Source organism: Lepidothrix coronata, unplaced genomic scaffold, assembly GCF_001604755.1.
Source record: "Lepidothrix coronata isolate B3197 unplaced genomic scaffold, Lepidothrix_coronata-1.0 Scaffold195, whole genome shotgun sequence".
NCBI classification, from domain to species: domain Eukaryota; kingdom Metazoa; phylum Chordata; class Aves; order Passeriformes; family Pipridae; genus Lepidothrix; species Lepidothrix coronata.
Window position 1 is genome coordinate 144,919 of NW_016690375.1, and position 23,731 is coordinate 168,649.

A 23,731-nucleotide genomic window follows, 5' to 3' on the forward strand; every position below is an offset into this window, starting at 1 on the left:
TTGACACATTTCCCTGATGTCCCTTCCCTTTGTTGTTAATTCATATATCTCCACATAAATGCTTAACTCCTAGAAACTCACTCTGTATTTCCTCTCCTCTTCGAATTTGTCCTCAAATCTCCTGATCTTTTTCTTCAGTCCCTGAATCCTCCGGGTGAGTTGTGCAGGGGTAAGGTCTTCTCTGTCATCTTCATAAGATCCCAAGGATGAACTCCGCCTCCTACCAAGAACAGAGATTGCAGGAAGAGCTTATCCAAACAGCCACAGTACATCTTGATGCAGAGAACGGCATTTAAACTTTGGGTAAATAAAGGTAAAGCCCAGAAAGTGAGAATGCTATGTTGCTACTCCATAATGACAGATAGCAAAAGATGCTCTAACAGCCTCTTTCAGCAGCAGCAACTCCCTAGATATAAATTCACAAACCCAGAAATGATTAGCTACCAAGAACTTTCATAAAAACAACAGTTTCCTGTGAGCAGGAAAAGAAACACAACACAGCACAGCTATATGATGTATATGATACAACAACATATGAGGATGTTGCTTGATGCAGCTGGGAGGGAGGGTCAGCACAGGCAAATCACCACCCACCTCATGAAGGAATGAGAATTGGGAGGAGAAGGAGGCACTTCTGTATCATCCAGGTACTGCTGGCTCTGTCCATAGGCATAGAAGCGAGGGGACAGCATAGGATCGCTGTCCTCATCCAGCAGCTGGCGAATTAAGCGCCCAGCCTGCGGGGAAAGGCGAGCCTCATCTGAGTCTAAGCCGTCTCGCTGCCATGAGGAAAGAGCAGGGATGGGCTCTGGGAACAGTAAGACAAAGGCTGGTTTTATTGTTTTTGTTTTACATGTAAGACAAGACTCCAGGTAACTTTTCTAATGAACCTTGACCCATTTGTCCTGGACCATGACTCCTTGCCACCAGGCAATTCTCCGGTCATTACTCGCATCTGCCCTGTGTGCAAAGCAATACAAAGCACTGCCTGACCACATGGGCACCCTACACAAACGTAAGTAATCTCTTAGGTGCAACAGAAAACTGTGCCCAAAAGATGATGAGGAATTACCACAGACTGACTCTAAACAAGGCTATCACCAGGTAACACCTTTGACTAAAATGTTATGCTGGACAGAGAGAATTATTGGAACACAGTACAAAAGAGGCAACTGGATTACAAAAGGATATTTTTTCAGTTTCAGGATGTACAAATACTGTAAATGAGTAGGTCTTCCTGTAGCCTCCAGCTCTCCAGTGCAACCCGGTCACCTGCTACTGGAAATTCAAAGCCTTGGAGTAAACATAGGTTCTTCTAGTCTGCAAGCAAAAGGTGTCTGGCACCACTACCTGTTCCACAGGGTGCCTAGCCCATAAATTAACAATTATGGAATATGGTCCCAATTTCCCCTTATCTCTTTCACATGCAATCCTGCTGCTTAACAGCATAGTACAAAAGGGAGAAAATTCTCAGTCCCCTGGATTACATAACCAGCTAGAAGTAAAAGCAATGTTGTACAGGGAGATGGAAGTGGGAAAGGGAAACCCAACTTAGCATTGCTGATTAGCATAATAGAGCCCACGGAAAGCAATCGCCTCAATCTTGTGATCACTCCCTCCAGATGCCATAAGGAGTCCAACATTTTGTGTTCAGATAGTTTACTAAGCTGATTTGCATGCTCCTACTTAAACTGTCTAATCCTGTGGTGCTAAGAGCCAGGCTTTGAACTTATAAATCTAACAAACAGTTCTAGAGTCAAGTAACAAAACAAAAACCCTATAGAAAGCTCCCAGATCAGTCGCAGAGCTATGGACTGTTTCCTGTGCCTAGTGTGTCTTTTCTCCATTCACAAAGAGAAGGGGCTTTAGAAGTTATCAATTTATGAAAAAAAACCAGTTATTTCCTTTTCCTGAACAAGGATAACATTTTCACAGCTCAGAGTGGATTGCACAAGGACTCCCCTGCAGAACCTCTGTGCTGTTTAATATTCCCCCTCTGTACAATTTGGGCAGTGTGAGATCATCCCCAACGCAGTAATGACAGGCTCAGTGGTTTTTTGCCCATACACATCTTCAAACGATGCTCTGCTCTCCTTTTCTCTTCTTCCTTAGCACATGAATATAAATGGCATGCCTCTGCTTAGAGGCTGGTGCTGCATTCACACTGATGGTTACCCTGGAAGGGATGGCAGGGGGTTTTTTGTATAAGAGCTTCTTGAAGGTGTTGTGATAAGAGAAGCACATACAAGCCTGGCTCACAGATGTTACTTCCATGAGGTGTGCAAGTCTGAAGTGCATGTAGAATCAGAAAGCTTATGCAGCCTGCAATTCTCTTAGGTAATTTCTGGAAAAAGAGTTTTTCTAAGCACAGTTCAATCGTGGCAGTATCTAATACCTGAAATATTTTGCACCCACTTCCCTGAATCTCTTACAATTTTGGGAAGGATCTCACAAGATCTCTTGTAGCAAAATAAAGGGTAATAATACAAAAGGAAAAAAGTTGATACATTTGACTTGCAGGAATGAGAGTTACATGATGCATGGGATTCTTCTAGACATCTCTCCCTTTTAGTTCTCTGAATATGCTCTCACCCCCAAGCAGAACTTGCTCTTGGAAATTGTTAAATAACACCTTCATGGGATTTACATAGATAGAATAAATTTAGAAGAAATCAGCAGCATATTTAGCAGTAACCAAATTAAGCTCCTATCACACCAGCTAACAAAGCCATCATTAATCATGCATGATGCATGTGACTTTGTCCAAGGTGGATTTTTAAACCAGATAGCATGCAACATTCAGGGAATTGCAAAGGCTCAAAGAGCCTCTGATCAAACCCCAGAAGACAACAAAGCACTTCACATAAGCTATTCGAGACTAAGGTATATATACTTTTTATTTTGTTGATTTCAAAATACTCCCCCAAAACAGAAACTCACAGTGCAAAGGAGAAAGTGTTAAAAAGGAGAAGGAAAAAGTCCTAAAAGGAAAAATCAAATTTGAGACTTGACAGAACAAATGGTTGCTATAGAAAATCAGCTGGTTTTAACCCTTGCTCCTGGAAGGCCTGACTCTATGGGTAATTTCGTTTCCCTTGCTGACCCAACATATTGAGAAGAAAAAAACTCATCTACACACAAAACAGCTAGACTCCCAGAGAGCAACACAGCAATTAATCAAGGAATATATGTAGGTATATAGAATTATGGATTTTATCTACATCAGATCACAAAGTAGACCAGAGCTGTAGTCCAACTGCCTTCTCTCTTCTTCTGACCAGGTGCTTCAGCTGGAAGCACTGGAATTGCTGGATCACACAAACATATAGGAACCCACTTAGGGTAAGCTGCCACTTTTTCTGACGGTGTACAATCAATCAATTCCTGTTTAACGGGATACATATTTTTTGTTATTCATTTATCTAAGATAGCTGTCAAAGCACTGAGCCTTTCCTGAAGGCTGTTAAGTTCCTGGACTTAATGGTTCAGGTTTGAAGTATCTGCTATCATGATTAATGTTGTCACCCTTTCCCCTTTCTGCTACCTGAAGAATAAAATCTCAGTAAAGAATGTAGATGTTTCACCTTTTCCTTGCCATTGACTTGACAGGGCAGCTACCCTTATTAATTTTCTGTCCTGAACAGATCTCTCTTGCTCAGGGAAAACTCTTGGTTTTCTACCCATCTCCACATTCTTTCCACACGCTTTTCCCCCCCCTTTTCCCTAATGAAAACTTTTCATAAAAAAAACCAAAAGGGAATATCTAGCCACTGTAGCTGTACCAGTGCAGAGAAAGGGTGAAAAATTTTTTTATTTCTTGGTCAGATTCTCAAGGCATTTCTTTCAGGTCTGCCTTTTCTAAGCTGGCACAGAAGCAGTGAGCTATGCTGGTATTGAGCCTGCAGTCCTTCAGAAGCGCTGCACTCCCTCTCAAAATCCCACAAAACCAGCTAATCTTTCAACAAAGCTGTCAGCCATCTGCCAGGTGTGGCTCTGCAGAACTCTGTAGACACATTATGGCAATACAACCTCTCTGCAAACCTGCTGCATAGAGGGCTGGAGATATTAATAAATCTGTAAAATGCAAGAAGGAAGAAAGATTTATTGTATCACACTAGTGTATTACTAGTGAGCTCCAAGCACTCTTGCTGACAAAAACATGTCTTTTTTATAATTACACTGTATATTTGCCACAGGGTTACTGGGGGCTGCAGGGCCAACAGAGGGGTGTCCACACACAAATACCACCTGAGGTGCAGCCAGCAAAATGCCATAGGCATCTCCTGTTTCCCTCTCTGCAGCCACACAGCTGATGCCTGCTGCTAACTGCTTTTACACACACCCAGCTATCAAACAAAGGAGGCCAAACCTTAGCTGCTGTAAACTGAAGTAGGTCCATAGGGATTAAGAAGTCTAAACTCATTACAACACCTGAGGTCCTAGCATCAAAATGCCACTTGAAAGAGTCCAGAAAGACCTCTTACAATGAAATGAATAAAGCAATTTAGAACTCCATCCAAAGCATTCACTAGCTCAGTAACAAACTATTTTTTTCATCTTAAAAATAACTGTATGGAAATATCCTTGTTTGAATACATCAGGAGGTGTTCTTCCTACGCAGATCAAAAGAATGGCCCAAATACAGCACTGCCATGCTTATTCAGTTAGTGAGATGACGCATCTCTCAGCTAGCAAGCAAACTTTAACAATCAAAACCACATTTTTAATATATTGATGCTATAAAATAAATTCAGTAAACAATGCAATTATTTTTTTCTACACTTAGTAATAAAAATGAAATGTGCTTCATTACCTATTTACCTTATGCTAAAGACTGTTACACACATATATATTGATCAGTCTAAGTTCACAGTGCTAAAAAAAAAAGAAAACTAAATGCAGCTTCCCTTTTGCTACACTATTTGGATTTTTTTGCATTCCTTTGGGTTTTTTTTCATGGGAAAGTATCAACTAAGTCAATGCTAAAACTATTTGTAGATCAGCTTCACCCTCAGGGTCTAAGTGCTGCAATACTTGAGTTCTCAACACTGAGAACTCGAATTGTGTTTTTGCATTTTAAACTTCTGCTTTTTTTTAAAGCTTGATAGTTTGCAGAAAAATGTCTGTTGATTATTCCTTAAGTGCTTGTTACTGCAAACTCTGCTCAAAATCTCAGCTACAGAACTTTTTAAAGCATCAGTAATCAGGTGACATTGGCAGCAATCACACACATCGTATTGATCCACTGAACCGCCTGCACAGCCCAATCTGCTGACAAGGCCAGCCACTGTTCCAAAGAGCAACATACTTCCAGATTTTCCTCGAGGACAGGATAGCAAGTTCTGGGCTTGAATTAGAAACATTTGGTAAGAAATCTGCACAATAGCTCTGGACTGTGAGAGAACACTCTGTACTCCTCAGTCACAGCGCCCAATTCAAACATAATCCACAACAATTAGAAACCTTTGCTATGGAAGCAGCTCTGAAAATGCTTGCTTACAAAGCCATCTCAGCTGGCACTGACTGACCAGTTTAGCAGGCAAACTCAGCAGTCAGATATCCCAGTTCACAGAGACACCTTGGTTCACACCCAGTGCGAGAACAAAACTACCCGATTTGCACCTGCTAGATGCACACTACTTCTGGACCATGGAAATCTACCTAGGCTAAGAGTTCAGGTCTTGAATTTGGCTGGGGCACTGCTCACGCCTTGCCTACTACAGCAATAGCCTGATGATTACTACACATATGCCTCTATACATAGCAGGCAAGGGGGACACAGAAGGTGGGCATGTGGTGGAGTGTGAGCCTATGCATTGCGGGACGCAAATTTCTCTGTCCTGTCTCTGCTCAGCTTTAGGTAAAGGGAACACAGCTTGGAGAAGTACAGCAAATCTCTCCTCTTGTGTAGAGTTTTGACTACGTGGGAAGCCTTATGGGAAAGAAAAATCTGGTAAAAATTACTTCTAGCATAACATAAAAGGCATGGGACTCTGCCAGCTCACCTGGTAGCAGCTATCAGAGTTCTGTGCCCCTGAATGAGGGTTTTTATGGCAGCTTAACACGATGGAGAGCCTACCTGACTAACAAATAAAACCTAGTCAATGGACAATGTTGTCTTGTGTAATTTTGTGCCCATTTTTCAAGGCTTTTTCCTAACACTCGAGGCAGTGACAGCTACAGCCAAAAGCAACCCCTCAACCTGTAACTGTTCTCACAAGTCACTTGTGAAAGTCCTAGCAGTTGCCCTTGTCCTTAGATGCTCTGTATCTCCTGTAGTATGATATAGAGGACCTTGTCCTCAAAAGTCAGTCAACTATGTAATGGGTAATTTCCTGAAAGATGGACCTACCAAATTTGCTAGAGCAAAGCAATAAACAGTTCAGTGTTGCCACTTTTGAAGGCATGGTCCTTTCTCCTTTCCAATGGGGATGCAACCAGAGCTCTGGCACGGATCCTGGAGAGATGTGTGAAGGTTTGAGTGACACAGGTTGGCTGGCAGGAGGATATCCTGGCTAGAGCCGTGGATGGGTGGTACAACTGTGCCTTGCAAAGCCAGTCTCAACAACAGACTGTGCCGTTAGCTAGAGAAGCAGTCTGAGAGTTGATGTTAATACCTTCCCTTCCTGGCTGCTGCAAGCTTGATTTCACATCCACAGCTGGGAAAGATTCAGTCCCTCCTTGCTGAGATACAGAAGACACCATTTTGCTGCTGTTGCATCCATGCCAACAAAATGGTGATTCTGGAAGGCACATATTTCTGAAGATGATGTCTCTCTCACCCCCAACAGCTGATTCTTTTGCAACTGCCCACCTCCTCCTCTTGTGAAATACACATGAACAGACGGGAGGAAGGAAGAATCTGAGAGAAGCACTCTTCAAGTGCAGTCACATGTGCCCTTAATCCTGTTTCGTATTTGCAGGGCAAGAAAGCTAGAATCCAAACATAAGAGCATGCCTGCTACAAGGAAGTTGTACCAAAGATACAAGTTATTTTATACAGTGGTAAAGCCACTGGCAGACAGAAAGGAGCTGTGTTCTCTCCTTCGTGCATTCATATGACTCCTATTACTAATGCAGGATGGAAAAAAAAAGAGTCATTATTTCCAAAGGTTCACAGGATGGCTGAAGCCACACATCACCTCTGAGGACACAGACATGCTCACCCTGCCTTGAGACCCTGCAGGGCTCTGCTAATTAGCATCTCAGTAAACACAGAGTGGCCAAGGCTGCCTGGGAGCCCTTCTGAGGCTCTTTGATCAGCCATGCTGCACATGTGGTGATTCCATCTAGGGATTCCCTGCCCAGTAAGCAAATGGAAAAATTCCCTCCTGTCCAGGGTGACTAGTTGAATTCCTGGCTGAATCAAAGGCAGCCATGGCTGCGGGTTTTCTTTACTCATGTCTGAAGTGTCATAACTACTTCTGTCCTAGAAGGAAAGGCAAAACATACTAGGTCACGTACACTGTGGAGGCAAGAGTAGAGAACTTCACTTCTCAGTGTTCCTCAGAGATTGCTTTTTTAGAGCAATGAATTAGTAGCACATTTTCCCTCTCCTGCTTTATTAAAACACTTGCGTTTTCCTGTTTCTTCCCTGTCAAAACCCATCTTTCACTCTTAAAGCATAAACTAACAGAAGAATTCTTGCTTGTATATAGAAACATTTCAGTAACTGGAAAAGGGTTTGATCCCAGAAGCACTGGACACCTTCATTTCATCTCAATTTCAAATGAAATTGAGGCTCATGGCACCCACAGAGTTTGCCCAGATTTCCCACTCTTAAAAGAGTAAGTGTAAACAGCCAACCAAGCATGCACTCTGGACATGAGACCTAAGAAACAGTATTAAAATAATTTAAATGACATACAATCAATTTAAAACTGCTACTTGAGCTGGCGAACAGATTTCCTTCACAGAATACATTAAAAAAAAAAGTTGTTTGTAAGACAAAGTAACAGATAGACAGTTTTTTTTTCCAGCTGTGCCTTTCAGATCCAAATAATTATTTCCAAATAGTGGCTGAAGAGGAAGAAATGTTCCTTTTAGACTGTGAAACACTCAGTTGCTTTGAAGCATAAGACAGTCTAGCTTAAATCTCCAATGTCACCATGAAATAAGATATCCTGAAACACTCAGGGATAAAAGTGCTAAACGGAACATGAAAGTAACTTCAAGAATAAAACAATTAATTTTCTCCCTCTAAGTGACAATTAGACTTAGTACCATTTAGTATTTGCTTACAGTTTCTCCAAACTTTCAGTTCTACATTTAGGACAAAATTGCTTTCCTGTTGTTTTTAGCATAAGAACACGATCACATAAAGATACAGCCCACTCAGGTTTCCCTCTCTCTCATTTCACTCATATGACCAGCCATCACACAATCCTACCTTCCCAGTTGTTGTCATCACACAGTGAGGTTAAATCCAGCCGAGGCACTTCAGATACAAAACTGTTTTCCTGATCATCAGCATCTTGATTTCTTTGCAACTTGTTTTCAGGCATGCTTTGATGCTCTTGAATCTTCATACTTGAAGTCAGCTATGTTCCCATACACCCAAAGAAATGAGAGAGAAAAGAAAAAAAAATGTTTCAGGATGCAGAGGAAGAAAAAAACCCCTGCAGTCACAGCAACAGTAAGCTCATGCCTTTAGCTAATAGGATCCAAACAAACAGTCCCTGATGTTTCCAGCTCCAAATCCAAATCCCCTGCCTGGTGACCCCTATGTACTAATTGCTCACTCACACCAGTTAAGACATCTGTCCATCTGCCTTCCTTGAATTTCTCCTTCTTTAGAAAGCCACTGCAAGTTCCTGAGACTGCCTGCCCTGACAACTGCATGCAGCTGAAAAAGCCTCCAGTAATAGATTGGGATGAAAAGGGAGGGAGGGAGGGAGGGAGGGAGGCAGAGAGAAAGGGAGAGGGAGGGGGTGGCTGCGTACACTTCCAACAGGAGCGCAACTCCTTCGAGCAACAACAGAACCGCTGCTGCTGTTGTGAGGCTGTAGCAATATGGTGCCTTCTAAAAAGCAGGCACCAGAGCTCCTGAGGTAGCAGCTGCAGACAGCAAGCAGTGCAGGCTACGTACATGAATGCTCTCATGCAGGCTGTGCTGGCTCAGATCAATTAGTGCCAGCTAAGCTGTGCTGGCTGCACATTCCCTGATTTCCTGTGGTTGTTTTCTAGCTGGGCGTGGGGAGAGCAGAACTATTTATGGAGGAGCTCGGGGTATTAAAGCAGCGTTGCGCAAATCCAAACGGCAGTAGGGTTTGGCATCTCAGCTGGAAGCAGTGCGGACTCTGGGAAAAAGCCAAAAAAATTCACACAAGCATCCAATGACTTAGGAATAAAAAAAAAAAGGCAGAATGCTGTCAAGTAAATGATTCACCAGTTAGCACTACCTAGGAGCAACTGCTGTTTGTCTCACCACTATTCACCCCTGCACATACCACACGTCGTGTGCATTTATGCAGAAACCACTGCCATTTCCACAATCCAGAGACACACTGCATGTCCGCAATAGTGCCTGACGAAATGAGTAGTTTTGTGACTCTAAAACAAATCAGCTGTAATGCCACACAGAGGGCAGCAGGGAAAAGGAACTGTAAAGCATGTACATAAACATATAGTGTGATATGTATAAATCCACCAACAAGCACAGAGCTATCCGAATAGACAGCACTACACTACTACATAAACTAGTGGAATTTGATAAGAACAGTTTAGGCATAATTCTCTCTAACATAGTCTAGCAGGTAGTCAACATACAGATTTTCTCCCTGCAGGTATTTTGATAATCTAGTTTGTAATCTGCATATGCTGATATGCAAAGAAAATGACCTAAAGAAAATAACTGGTATCTCTGGACGTATTTTTCTTGTGAATCCAGAAGCACGGCCAAATGCTTCAATATCCCTAATACACACCACTAAGGCACATTTACTTTGTTTCATCTGCATAAAGTTAATGATGTGTTTATGTTTTTTTCCCTTTTGAGCAGAGAAAAACAAGTAAATTTCATGAAGAGGGGAAAGAAAACCTTGCCCAGTAGACAAATCATATGAGTAAATGTTTTAATCTTATCTGGATTCAATTCCATCAATCCCTGCAATTGAACAGGGTGCTAAATAATCTCATCTAGGCTTCCTTTCCCACAAAAGGTTGGATCAGGTGATCTTTTGAGGTCCCTTCCCACCTGGGTTGTTCTATGGTTCTAAAAATCAGGGTGATGAATATCCTGGTGTTGTAAAGAGTTTTCTGTATTGTATTTGTATGAGGTGTGTACTTCCTGTTCATTTCAATAAATCACCTTGTTGAAACAGCATAACAAAATGAAACACTAGATGACAGTTTGCCAAACACTAATAACTCGTACAGCTTGACGCTAAATCTGATTACAAATGTGTTTATTGTGAGAGCTGTACATGGAAAAATGCTAATTCACCGTTCAATATCTTTTAAGCTGCTTCCAGGTTGGGAGGACTTAAATATTTCTTTAAGGTTCAGTAACAAATTTCCTGCTAGGATCTAAACAGTCAGTGTACATTCCAAACAGAAAGACTGGTCAGTGGCCAGAAACAGGCAGTCTTCTACATTTACTAAAAGAACAAACTGTACCCGTTGATAAACTGCATATAATTTGCCAGCACAGTATTTTAAAGGCTGAAAGAAATTAAGCAGTAAGTTTCAAAACAAGCGTTATTTTTAATAACATAAAGAAGTGTGAAGAGAGGAATTTATCTAGATTAAGAATTTCAAGGAGACCAACCTGAAAATACCATCTTGTCACCACTACTGATACTAATTACAGAGTTAAACATCTTTTTATGAAGAGCGTACTATCTCCTGACTTATTAAGACTCTTAAAAGATATCTTTGGCAGATATAAGAGCACTTCCCAGATGGGTAAACATTTCCATTACAGATATATTAGAAAGATCATATCCATGTCCTCATCCTTCTAAAGTCACTTGAGTTGTAGAAAACATTTAAAACGTGTTTAAAAACAGGCCTGTGCTCTGCCTGTTGCCAGTTGCTCTCCTTTCCTTGCTCACCGATGTAGCCTCTAATACAATGAATAAATCATCAGGTGTTCTGAAGAACAATGGTGGTAAAAACCCAGGAGACTCAAGAAAGCAGACGTTTAACTTCCTTTGCATTAATGCGCATTCCAAACCCTTAGAGGGGTTGATAATTCAGTGTTTCCATCACTTATTTTTCCTTTTTGATTTCCTGATGCCACAAGTTGTCAACCTCCAGGGAAAAAAATCATGTAAGGGAGAACTACTTTGCCTTAGGTATGGATGTGCCACAATTTCTTACAAACTGAAGGGGCAGCAAGTTGATGATCTCGGTAATGCTTGGCAGCCTCAGTGCACTGCGGATATTACATAAATGACCATGAAAAAAATCTTCAAAGTAGGTACTTGAATTCTGCTTTTTAGAAGCTGCTTTTGCAGCTATACTTTGCAGGCAGCAGTAACTACAGATCTAAGTAACCTGGGCACAAGTCAGCTACTTTCATTCTCGCTGCTCCAATGGAGATTCAGCACAAAGAGTAGCTCAAGCAGCTAGAAATAAATGTCAACAGAAAGGTTTTTAAATTCTGATCAGGAAGTTGTATTCTGATCAGTTACATCTGGATTCAAATTAGAAGGCTTTCTTCCCCTACATCTGATCATCCCTTACAACCACAAGCAGGAAGCATCCTCAAGCACATCTTATTAATACAACCTGATGCAGGAATGCAGCCATTCTGTTGCCTTACTTCTGAGTCATGCCAATCCCCCTCTACACTTGTTGCCATGCTGGTGTGAATCTTAAATACCCTTCCCTTGTCAAAACCTAGATACTACAAAGCTGTGCTTTTCATCCTGGAATTTAGCTACTTCCAAGGGTAGATTATGAAGGTTACAAAAGCACTGAAAATTCATTTGGGACTTGAGTTTCAAGGTATTTTTACAGCCTCATGGAGAACCAAGTCAGCACAACTGGTAACTACGGCAAATTCCAAATACCTTTCCTAATATTCTCAGACCGGAGACAGGGTGAGAAAGAGAAAGGAAGTCCCTATCCCTTCCTCATACATAATGGGTTGTTTGTTATGAAACGTATGTCTTTAAGCTTTCCTAAGCAAAAGGATTATAAGGGGGCAAGGAATGTAAAACAACTCTGCAGGAATGTAACATTTTCTTGACCCTGTAATTCCTATATAATACAGGCTCTGGGTTAAGGCTGTCCTCTCCTGCAGTTAAAATTCTACATTTTAAAACTTGTCCTAAAGAGAAGTTTATTTTAAGATTATGATTTCATACTCAAACATACCTCCACCAGGCTAATTTAAAAGCTTAATAGGAGTGTTGTGTGGCATGGCAGTAACAGCACCTTCTCCACCAGCAAGTAGATATGTGAGGAATAAGGTGTTGCAAAATCTACAGTCCGGAAAATATAACAACTCACGAGCAAGTGCAGGATCATTGGGGATTACTGACCCTCTGGGAGCCAAGTAGGAGATCCATCTACGCCCAGTCAGAGCAGTGATCAAAGGCAGCCCTGAACACCTTTTGCAGAGGTTACATATTTCAGGGTCCCACAAACTTCTCCAGCTACAACACAGCTGGTTAGAGCTCAGTTGTTAGCAATCTCTTATCTTTCTTGCTAGATGGAAATAATTCCTACCAGAAACAGAGTCTTTCAAAGGCAACAAATGCATAGTGGCTTTTATTGGAAAAAAACCCCCAAACAACCACATGAGGAGTCTAGTTTACAAATATTACCAGCCTTCAGATAACTCCAGACAGCCAAAACAAACAGACATTGGCTACAGCTGTTTTACTGTGCTCCTCTAAAATGGGTGCATAGCTGAGGGAGAGGTGCCTCAAATAACTCTCCCCAGTATTTTAAATGCTTGGCTGTCTAGAGGTGTTTCAAAGAAACCCAAATGAACAAGTGACTGCAACGGTGTTCACTCAACCCCAATCTTTGATTTGCTGAACAGTCAGATAAAAAACACCATAAAGCCAATGCAGGAGGTGTGTGTTGAAGAGAAACAGAAAGCTGGGGGAAAAACTGTTGCCATCAATGCCACATGTTCCCTCCTGACATCCATCCCAACTACCAACTCTGAGAAAGAAACAGGAGATGATCCAGTTTTCTAAAGACAAATGGATCGCAGACACCTATGTTCAAAAGCAACAGGCTGCGCTGGGAAATCATAAATAAAAGACCAAGATATTTTAGAGAAATCAAGAGAGACAAGCTGATCTTACTGCCCTGGGAGATAAGACACCCTGTTTGCCATGATTAATAAGGCAACTTCGCATCACTTAAACCAAAGTGCTGACTTCAGTGATCCTTCCCTTTTTGGCAAGGAGGGATCAAAGGGACTGAAGCAGATGCTTTCAGACTGCTCAGTGGCTGAGAGGCTCCCTAAATTATGTAAATAAAAAGCATAGGTAAGGGAAAGAAAAAGTACATGCTAACTCCATTTCTCTGAGAAAAACAAAATTTCACAGAACTGTACACGTAACTAACTACTTGTTTCTACTCAATAAAAAGCTCATTTAGAGACCAGAAAACTGAAACAAAACCAAAACAAAATAAAATACCAACCTGAGAATGCCTGAAAAAAACCTCATCGTTTTCACTTTCTTTGCTATAAAAAAAAACAAAAACAAACCAACATATTACAAATACAAAACCAGACTGTCTTGTAACAAAAACAAGCAGGATTCCTGCACGCACACCAGGTTTTTATGTTCTTGCTATTCCTGCACCCTTGCTAATTCACACAGTAAACGAAGGGACACTCTGGGCTGTAGCATGTCAAGCTGCTAAACTGTGTATTTTTGCTTCCTCTCAGAAGCTATTTGTGAAAAATAAATAATGTAATTTAATTCCAGTGCCCTTAATCCAAATCAGTACGACTTTCCCACCAAACAGGTGTCAAGAGGAATTGTCATCTCAGGTGAGCAGATTGAGGCTGTTCAGCTTTTGCAGAAGCAGAAAGAAAAGGGCCAGATTCCCAACCCAGAGGCCAGGTAAGACAGGCCCTGCAATCCTCTGTGTGGAGTATGCTGGCTCAGGTGCTTCACAGCTGACTTCTTTTCAGGTCTGCACCATCAGCACCTTCAGAGACAATCCTAACAGGCTGGGAAAAGAGTCTTGGTGGCATATGCTGCAGGGCAAAGCCCACACAACATACGCAGTGCCTCCATGAACTTCTACTTTGAAGTTAACATGGTGGGTAATGCTGTTCTGCAGCATAACTAAATGTCACCCTCATAGTCTGTGGTGGAAGATCTCTCAGGCTCTGTTATAATCACAGAGAAAGGAAAACATACATATATTAAAAAAAAAAATAAAAATCACCTTTCTTCAGATAAAATTTCCATGTCATCAGGTCCTGTTCTGTCTATAGGCTTGGATGAGCTAAAGCTTTCCATACTCTGCAATACAGTAAATATTCAAGCTGCAGGCCATAAAACAGATTAAACATAAAAATATTAAACAGGACTTCTAGGAACAAGACAAAAGACTACTGCCTGCTGCACATTTATAACAAAACAAACCCCATAATTTATTTGCACAATCTGCAAAAAACCCAACTGCTCACTGCTTGATCTCTTTCATCAGATGACCTCAAAACATCAAAACAGATGCACAGTACCCTGCAAGTTCCCATGTTACAGACTGACAGAGACAGCCTGAGCCTGGAAGCAGTTCTGTGGTCTGTGCAACTTCTGTAGTAGCAGGTACCAAAATCCAAGCATCTTCGCAGCAGGACTCCTTATGTTCATCTTAGAAAATACTCCACTTCTCAGCCAAATCCTCAAATCCTTCTCTAGTTTCTTCTTAAACAGGTAGAAGAATGCAAAATGACTGCCGTGTGTAAAAATATAATGTTGTACTAATATGAGTGCAGGGCAAGAAATCCAACTGGTTATGACACCTTGTTCTGATGTTTGCCTTGGCTACCATTAGGAACATTAATGCTGTTGTCCTCTAAGAGCTTGAGAAACTACTGTGAGGACAAGCCACGTTGCCACTTTGGGCACATGTCCAGGAGGATTTCTACCCTGGGTTTTGGAAAAATCCCTCTTAAGTATGAGGAAGTCAGTTAGTGGCATAGTGTGGTTCTTGCCCCGGAAACTATGTGCACAGACTTTTTAGGACAGTCACAGCCCTCTCTCACCTGCTACACCTCCAGCCCCAAAAGGTGACACAGGTCAGTCATTCCAGTCTTGACTAATGTGATTCTTCAAGTCCTGCTGGTACCTGGCTACCGTGTCTTTGAAACGCGGTTACAAGCTTTTAATGCTTTCTGGTTGGTTTGCTTGGGAGAGTAAGTGGAACTGACAGCTCTTCCACTGCTGACTTACACTTTTGAGTCAGATGCAATCAGACAGCTAAGAGGAAAGCTTCCACACACTGTCCTACATACTCTCTCAGGCTTTGAAAAGAAAGAAGGCTCAGAAAAAGGTAGTTAAGGAGATACATCAAAAACTTGCTCACATGACCAAGGCCTATTAGTAAATGCTAAGGTGCAGGTTATGTCCTTTTATACTTCAAGTTGGCAGTTTAATTTGGGTTATTATTAGAAGCATAATGGTGTAGCCAAAAGAGAGCTAAACCACCATGCATCCTTCTGGCAGTCTCTGAAATGCAAGTATGTAATAAGCACACACATTAAAACTTAAAAAGCAGCTTTTGCTCTTCCAAAAGAGTAGCACCAAGCTCTCTGCAAGCTGTTTCATAACAATACTCCCAGTTGACAATCCCACTGTGACATTTCCTCTAGCAGACCAAGCAAGAACCATGCTGATGATCATCGAGGTCAAACTGCTTTTAGTACGAGGTTAGTTCATTTTACACTCTTTTCAGACTTTGCCCCTCAAGAGATCAAAAAATGAGAGGCAGGGCAAAGTCCAGTGGATACAGGTAAGTTTGAGGACATTTCTTCTGGGCATGTTTTAAGGCTTCATGAATGTTTTTCAGATCCACACCAAAAGCGGACACTTCTGTCAGTCTTTCCTTTCCTAAATCCTAAGACAAATTCTCATTTACATTTAAACTGCTTTACACTCCACAGGCACAGAGAAGAGGTGCCGAAAAGAGGATAAGCACTAGACCTCTGCCTATCAATGTCCATCACTACAAGCAAAGACTCCAAGTGTGAATGTGTCTATCTCACTCTGCTTTCATGAAGTATCTCCTGAGAAGGTTACTGATACTGAACATTAAATCTAAGTTACTAAACTGAGCACAGTGTACAATTTTTGGCACCTTGCCTTCTTTTTATCATGAAGATAAGCAAAATCCACCTCTCTCTAGAATCTCTGCACGGAGTAAGAGCATCAAATCATTGCAATCTTATGATCTAAACAAAATGAGTCCAAACACAATGTCACGGTGAGAACTCACTTGTTCGCAGCACGATCTAAAACTTAATCAAACACAACTGAAGGAAATGCCCTATAGCTCAGGACAGTCTTTTCACACAGCTTTTGCTGTTACTATTAACCCTGTAATGCATGCTCAGTGCCAGGCCCTGGGATGTACAGCACCTGTGCCACTGTACGCAGACCCTGCATGAAGCACAGGACAGTTTCTCACCTGCTGATACTCTAATCGGTGTTTGGTTTGGTTGAGAGGGAAGAAGGGTGCATCAGTTTTATTCTACAGCTTGTAAAAATTGGCAAATTGTCTTCTACTGTGGAGATTACACATGAATATGCCAGAAAAATTCTACACTATTCCAGATTTTTACGACCTTATATCAAAGTCATTCACGTCTTCATTAAAAAGTAGCTAGAGGGATCACCTTTTGGACCAACACTCTCCAAAGTGCTTTGCAAATTGCAAACACCACAGTAACACACACACTTCTGGGAAAAGGCATAAAACACCTTTGTCATCTCATTATCAAGTAGTCACTTGAAATCTAGTTTCAGAACTTAGAAGGAACATAAAAATAAACTTGACCTGAACATGAGAACCTACATCTAAGGTTCCAACCTCCCTGTAAGACTTCTGAAAGACTGGGAAAAAGACTTATTTCCTTTTCTGCTTTCCAAAATGCTTCACTGAATTCAAAAGAAAAAAAAAAGCAAGAAGCTGTGGAAAGAGAAAATGACTACAGGTGGAGTAAGAGGGTCATAGCAGAAATAAAGCTTTTCAGTTGCCTTATCACAAACGTTACAAGGGTAGGATCCAGTGTTTCCATAGTTCAAAACAGCCATTTATGCCTGTACTGCAGGCAAAAAAAAGGCTTCCTAAAGGAACAAGTTGTGCACTGAAATAAAAAAGTCTCTTACCCTAGTAAAAGTAACAGGTGTCAAATAGTACAGCATGCTGGCTTACCACAGGACTGTCCTGGTTGTCATTGAGCTCTGAAAGCCTGGTGCTAGATTTCTGCCGCTTCGATTTATTCCTTTCACTGAGATATCCAGAGCTGGCGTCTTGTAATTTTTCTACTTCTTGAGCAGCTAGAATACAGTCCTCAAGATTGCTGAATCCAGAGGGAATGTTTTCTTTGTTGACAACTTCCCTAAAAAGAAAAGGGACATTACAACAAGAGGTTGTTTAAAATGCTCTTCTGCTATATTTACAGTAACAAGAGAGAACTGCATCATGCTGACTAGTTCTGGCAACATCTTCTATGCCCTATGAAACCAGTATCTCTGGTTCTTTCCAATGCAGCAAAAATCACACACTGTGCAATGCTAAATCCCACTGGGGAGTGAAAGCCAAGTGTATACACCTCAGGTGAGAAAGCTGTGAGGATCAACGTTTGAGATTTGATTCACTTCCCACTAAACCCAACACAGAAAATCCCATTGACTTCAGATGGAAGGTGGACTAGCCCGTGGCTGTCTGTCAATATTTTTATTGAGAATATGCAGCATATTTTCCTTTGAGACACGTGCTTTTAATTTAGAAAAGTGATTCACAGTTGCTGTCCAAGGATCTCCTTTGGTGCATGACACCACATAATTGTGTCCTTCTTACTCATACTCTCAAATGTAAGAGCAGGACTATAGTGCTTTAGCCAAATCCTAGAATCTTATTTGGGAATTACACAAAACATAAATGTATCTTTGCAATGGTAACACAACTGCTAGGACAGAGGACTGCTCTGCTAAGGGAAGGGAAGTGGACAGCTAGCCTTAAGCCATCACGTGATGCATTAGCAGGGACCCTCTGGGCCGGTTGGGTTTGCTCATGTTTTCCAGAAGCTTGGCATATGGCTTGTCTTGCCGTGCATAATTAACCTGCTGGGTCTTCAGCATGCAGCTTTCCATTCACAACCTGTTTAGTACTCTTCCCTCTAATTTGTCTGAGAGTGAAGATGCACATACATAACACATCACTACATTAGGGGAACAGAAGAAACACAGTGAGCCTCATTCATCACTGTATTACCCTGCCAGAGGCTAAAGGCAGCCTGCTTACACTTGACATTGAAACTGGAATATTTGATAACTGTTGTATGTGTTACTGCCATGTGGCTCCAAAACCTGCTTCTACGAACAGCAGGAGAATTTATCTAGTCTTGCACTGGTGAAGAAACACAAGAAACCAGTTACTCTGCAGTATCTGGACAGTGCCAGCATGACAAGTATTCAGAACAAAAGCAAAACCAGAAGGCTCCAGTGACTTTCTGTATCACAGTTCTCTAGGTTTTGTTGGTGGAAAAGAGATACAAAGAGGTATTATAAATCTATGATTAAACTTCTAAGATAACACATTCGCCTTTGTGGAAATTTTTATAAACCCCTGAGTAGACCAATTACATATAGAGAGCCCATGGATCATGTCATCTTCAAAGTCTGGGAGTTCACCTATGTGTTTTTGTAATAAACACTTTTCCTGTCTGTAGTCCTATTTTGTGACATTACAAATCCTCTTGTGATCCATCACAAGGCAAAGAGATGAAGTCGCTGACAATCAGAACAACAACCACAGAAAGAAATTCCCAATTTTGATAATTTACCCAAAGGAGTCCCAGCAATCTGACCTAAGGAAACTGGGGAAAACAATTTGAATCCCGGCCAGCATTCAGAACTTCCAATGTGCTTTAAATTCTTGTGTCCAGCTTTAAGAACTGAACCTGAATAACTGTGTCAATCATATCTAAAGGCAGCTCTGTAACGCAATGTTGAAAAAAAGCCCCGCAGTACTATATGCTTCCAAACACGTACACTAGCCAGTCTGTGACCTACTTACCTGAGAAGCCTGTCAGCAGGGCGACTAAACAAGAAAAACTACTTTAGAGCTGCTGCCAGATACTTTGGTGACTTGCAAGTGCTAATTTCCCAGTCCATCTTTGCAGCACATTTTCATTCTCTAAGGAAATGGCCTTTTTTTTTTTTTTGGGTAACTCTAGATTTTTTTTTTACAACAGTAGCATTGACACATTTTGGGAAATACCACTGCTGCAATATTAACACGAGGTATTGATGGCTATGCACCTGAACAGAAGTGGTGTTGTACAGAATAGTGCAGATCCAATAGGATTTGGAGAATTCAGCATTCAGGAAAAACAGAGGACTAGATGTTTATTTGGAATCTAACTTGATATCCTAGCAATTCAATACTGCAGTGAAGCACACACATTCTTTACAAGAACTGGTGCTGGGTTAAAGCTAGACATATGGGTAAGCACTGATCAGAACATGGCCTTGCAAAGTCTGTAGTTACAATTCCTCAAACACAGATATGCCTTGGGCAAGTGTTTAAGGCTCTGGTGGTAATATATTTGTATCACATAATATGTGCCACAAGTAGAGGAGTATGAAAGGAAAAAATAGGTACTGTCTTTATTCTTTCACAGACATTTAATGAAATTCACCACAAGATCATGTTTAAACTTTGTGTAATAGGGTGCATAAAAAAAAATTAAATTCCGATTAATCAAAAGGAAGATTTTTCTAATTTCAGACAAACTCCCAAGTTTCCTCACTAAATCCAAACACAAGCTGTGCCTTCACACACAAAAGGAGAACTTAATCTTGTTTTTGAAGCCATTCTGAATTCAGAAAAGCAGCTAAGCCCAACGTTAAAAAAAAAGTTACCAGCAATAGAGCCAAGTGCTTGGGAATTTCCACTAAAGTAACAAATACTGTAAGTAACCAATTCCCAATACTGTAATTAAAAACTTTACTGCATAACCCCCCTAGATTCTTATCGTGCTTTGCCCCACTCCATGATCTCCAATAAACTCTAAATTTCCCAGCTCTAACTGATGCAATGGAGCTCTGCACAGGCACTGCAGCCTGCTCTGCCCTTTCAACTCATGGCAAAGGTCAGTGCATTTCATAATAGAATGTAGTATCGCCTTGATAAGAGGACATGACTAGGGTAGACTTAACCGAATATACTTTCCAAAACAAAGAAATCAGGCTCATACATGTCTCTGTTTCTCCGGGGTTCCTCCTGCTCTTTGTGGTGCCGCCTCCTCTGCCTGGCAGACACATTAGAAGAGGCTGAAGATGTTCCCGATTCAGAGTCCTCTGAACTCTGGCCGCCTGAGCCATGAACATCAAAGAGATGCTGCTCCACGGCTGAGCGGATTGTCTTCTCTAAATACCTGTCAAGCCGAAAAATAAGGTCAATTGAGCTCAAAGACTTTGCGGAGCTCCCTCTCTGCAACAATAAATAAAGCAAGGGTATCTGCGGGCTATATTTTTTTTATGATGGCAAAGCAGCACAAAATGTCCTAGGGCTACAACATATGCAAAAAGCAAAGCCAAAATCTTCAGATACCCTGCAGTTCAGGTCTCTCAGAAGAGCTGAGCCTTCCCAATTAATCTTGCTCTTTTTTATTTCTAGGGATGTTTGAACCTTCTGTAGAACATCTAATTTTACCTACTGCAACTACAGACACTGGTGTCTAACTTTCACCCTCCACTTTAAAAGTCCTTGGCCTGACAAAATTGTATCTGATCCCCAGCCATGCTGACACCGGTCAAGCCTGTTGTGCAGTACAAGCTCAGCAAGGCAATGGATCACCTGCAAGAAGATGATTCACTGCTGTCTCACACAGGGATGAGAGTATGCAAGCAGTAGCTCACTATAAACTCCTAACACGTTTAACTTTATGACCAAGCATGGATTTTGTTCTGAATTCGTTCTGTTTTCACACATTCTTGTGCCATGAACGCACCCAAAGCCACCCCTGATGTACTCTGGTGAGAGATCACAGTCACACCCAGGGGCAGCAAGAGAGCTTCCACACAAACCACAGCAAAGGATCCTCTGCAGTTACATCGCTTAAAGATGTGGAATTACTTGAACTTTCAACACAACCAAATCTCCTTCATTTTGGTACTCATATTTGCTTGTAATATTCCCTTCCATCCTTCATCAGAGGAAGCTTTTAGGGGCAAAATCTAATTTTTTGTTGTTGTTGTTTTTGCAAAGAGATCACATAGAAACACATTTTTTTACATCCCCACCCCATCTCTGTTTCTTGCAATGCTTAAGTAGTCTGCTGAAGAATGGGTTTTTCAAACACGCTTGTCCAAAGTCCCTGTATAGCTTCTACTGTTTTTTTTTCATAATTAAAACGTTATTTCAGGATTTGCTGGTTAATTTTTAACTGAGTAGATAGAGCATGGGATCCTGTACTTGGGCTGACTTCCCCTTTACAGAAGTTGTGTTCAGTTGCTATACTTGAAAGTCTGCTGAGACTGCAGTTCCCAAAAAAAGTCAAAATACCTTGGCAACTGCAAACTCCCACATGGTTTAACTAGCCAAGTATGCCTGTAGTTCACTATTGACACAAATCAGTTCTGCAAACCCATCAGCCATTGGGAATTTCCAGCTCTGGCAAAGGAACCAACTATTAGCTCTGCTGCTCCCAGTTATGGTAGTGGGGTCAAGTCACATCCTCTGTTGAGATGCAACAGGGAGCCAACAAGAGCAAGAGGATAACACAGTGCAAATAGCTTCTCTAAATATGCAAGTTTTGCATAACCAAAACATCACAGGCACAGTGCGAGCGAAGAACCAAGGGCCTGAGAATTTTTCAGAAGGAAGTGATTTATTATCATTGCAGATGATCTGCTTTGTTGGGAAACTGGCTCTTTTTTTTTTTTTGTTAATATAAGACCAACCCTTAAGGAGAAATCAAAGAATAACCAGTGATACTTAAAAAAGCTCCAATATGCAAGAAGGATAGCTACAAAATTGCAAGAGACACTTACTCTCCCGTAGCAGGAATGTTGCTACTGACTTGTGATACATGGGCACTGCATAAAAGAAAAAAGAGAAGAAAGTTAGATCTTATCATCACAATAAGTTCTTGAAAACTCTTGTTCTTTGCAGCGCTAAGACTTAAAGGTATGAGCTGTCTCAACAACAATTGCCTGCGCACGCCACTAGTTTTCCCCTTAAGGGATTTTCTCTCCCACTGTGAAATGGCACATTTTGACAATGCCAATATTCTCAAGAATTAATTTCCCTGTCATTCCCGTGCATTAGGCCAAGGTCTAACAAAGTGTTTCAACCTCAACACACCGCAGATTTTTTTTGCTTTCTTCTGAGCTTTCTGCTGCTGCCAACTGTTTTAGCCTCATCACAAAAGTCCTTGTCTTTTGAGGCTGACTTGAAAATGTATATACACTTAATATTTAACAGCTCTCTGATATTCATGTTCTTTGCTTCACATTTTAAAAAAATAAAACCTACGTTCTCTTCTTTGCCTTTTATCTTGGGCTGTTTTCAGGCTCAGAAAAAGCCAACACAAATGTGGTCAAATGGAGTAACTGCTTGCTGTTTAAAGTCCTTCTGAACAAGTTGACCTGTCACCTGGCACAGCTGTCACTGCCTTCCTCCCTCTGCCAAGCTGAGTCCCATCCTGCCTCCTTTTCCCCCACACTGACTCAGCTTTGCAGCTAAAGTGATTTTTTTGCCTATTCACCCCTCCTGTTAGGTCCTGTTGACCTCCGTTAGGTCAAATAAGCTACAGGCCTAGGAGTTCATTTCAAATTATCCCCACATCAACACAGGAATTAGTAACACTGACTGATATATCCCAATAAAATGGCATTGTGGTCAGGGTATGAGCCGGGATAGATGCAAAATGTGTTTCCTGCCAAAGTAGCCATTTATTGCTTTCAGTCTTCACCAGTTCCTCTTAAACCTTTCCAGTGCAGAACCATCAACAGCTGACTTCCCTTCACTACCCAGAGGTTTCCTCTGTTCCTCAAATGTTGTGCACTTCACTGTATGGGCCTAGAGTTATCTAAGAAGCTGCAACACTCTCAGATAACCACTCTAGCAGGCAACAGACGATAGAAGGGTAAGCAAGGAGTCACTACAGCTATCAACAAAACAGCCCGACTCCCGATTTACAAACCCCACAACCACCCAGCTCCAAATCAGACTTGCAATATGCTTCAGCTTCCTTAGGCTGAACCAGTGTGTTCAGCTCCATGTGGGTTAAGCAACGTGCCCTAACCACACCCTCATCCTTTACAGTCCCAGCTTCACTCAGTGCACCTCTCCAGTCCAGGGACAGGTCCCTGGAGTGGTGGCATACCAGGAAAGCAGTCATGGACTTGCCAGTATATCCCACGTGACCTGCACAGCACCAAAGCAGCTGCGTCATTCATATGATTTCATGAATAGAAGACATACAAACAAGTACTACTGTATTTATTAGTACGGACACAAAATCTGCATATAGGAAACAAAAAATTTGCAAGATTCCTCTCTTCCCACATCT

At 41.5% G+C, this 23,731-nt stretch overlaps 1 protein-coding gene across 10 annotated transcripts in view; it reads right to left on the minus strand.

The window, feature by feature from the left end:
• FAM13A (family with sequence similarity 13 member A) overlaps positions 1–23,731 on the minus strand; it is a 166,750-nt gene that overhangs the window by 18,147 nt on the left and 124,872 nt on the right. For 8 of the 10 annotated variants that reach the window (XM_017831702.1, XM_017831706.1, XM_017831705.1 and 5 more), the window contains 8 exons: positions 22,209–22,253; positions 20,411–20,590; positions 17,362–17,548; positions 14,371–14,447; positions 13,612–13,654; positions 8,390–8,540; positions 595–808; positions 82–220 (listed from right to left, as the gene is read on the minus strand). In XM_017831702.1, the coding sequence (XP_017687191.1) occupies positions 82–220; positions 595–808; positions 8,390–8,540; positions 13,612–13,654; positions 14,371–14,447; positions 17,362–17,548; positions 20,411–20,590; positions 22,209–22,253 (1,036 nt within the window). Of the gene's footprint in view, positions 1–81; positions 221–594; positions 809–8,389; positions 8,541–13,611; positions 13,655–14,370; positions 14,448–17,361; positions 17,549–20,410; positions 20,591–22,208; positions 22,257–23,456; positions 23,595–23,731 lie in introns of those variants that run through there. The other 2 variants (XM_017831711.1, XM_017831707.1) reach the window with 2 other exon arrangements.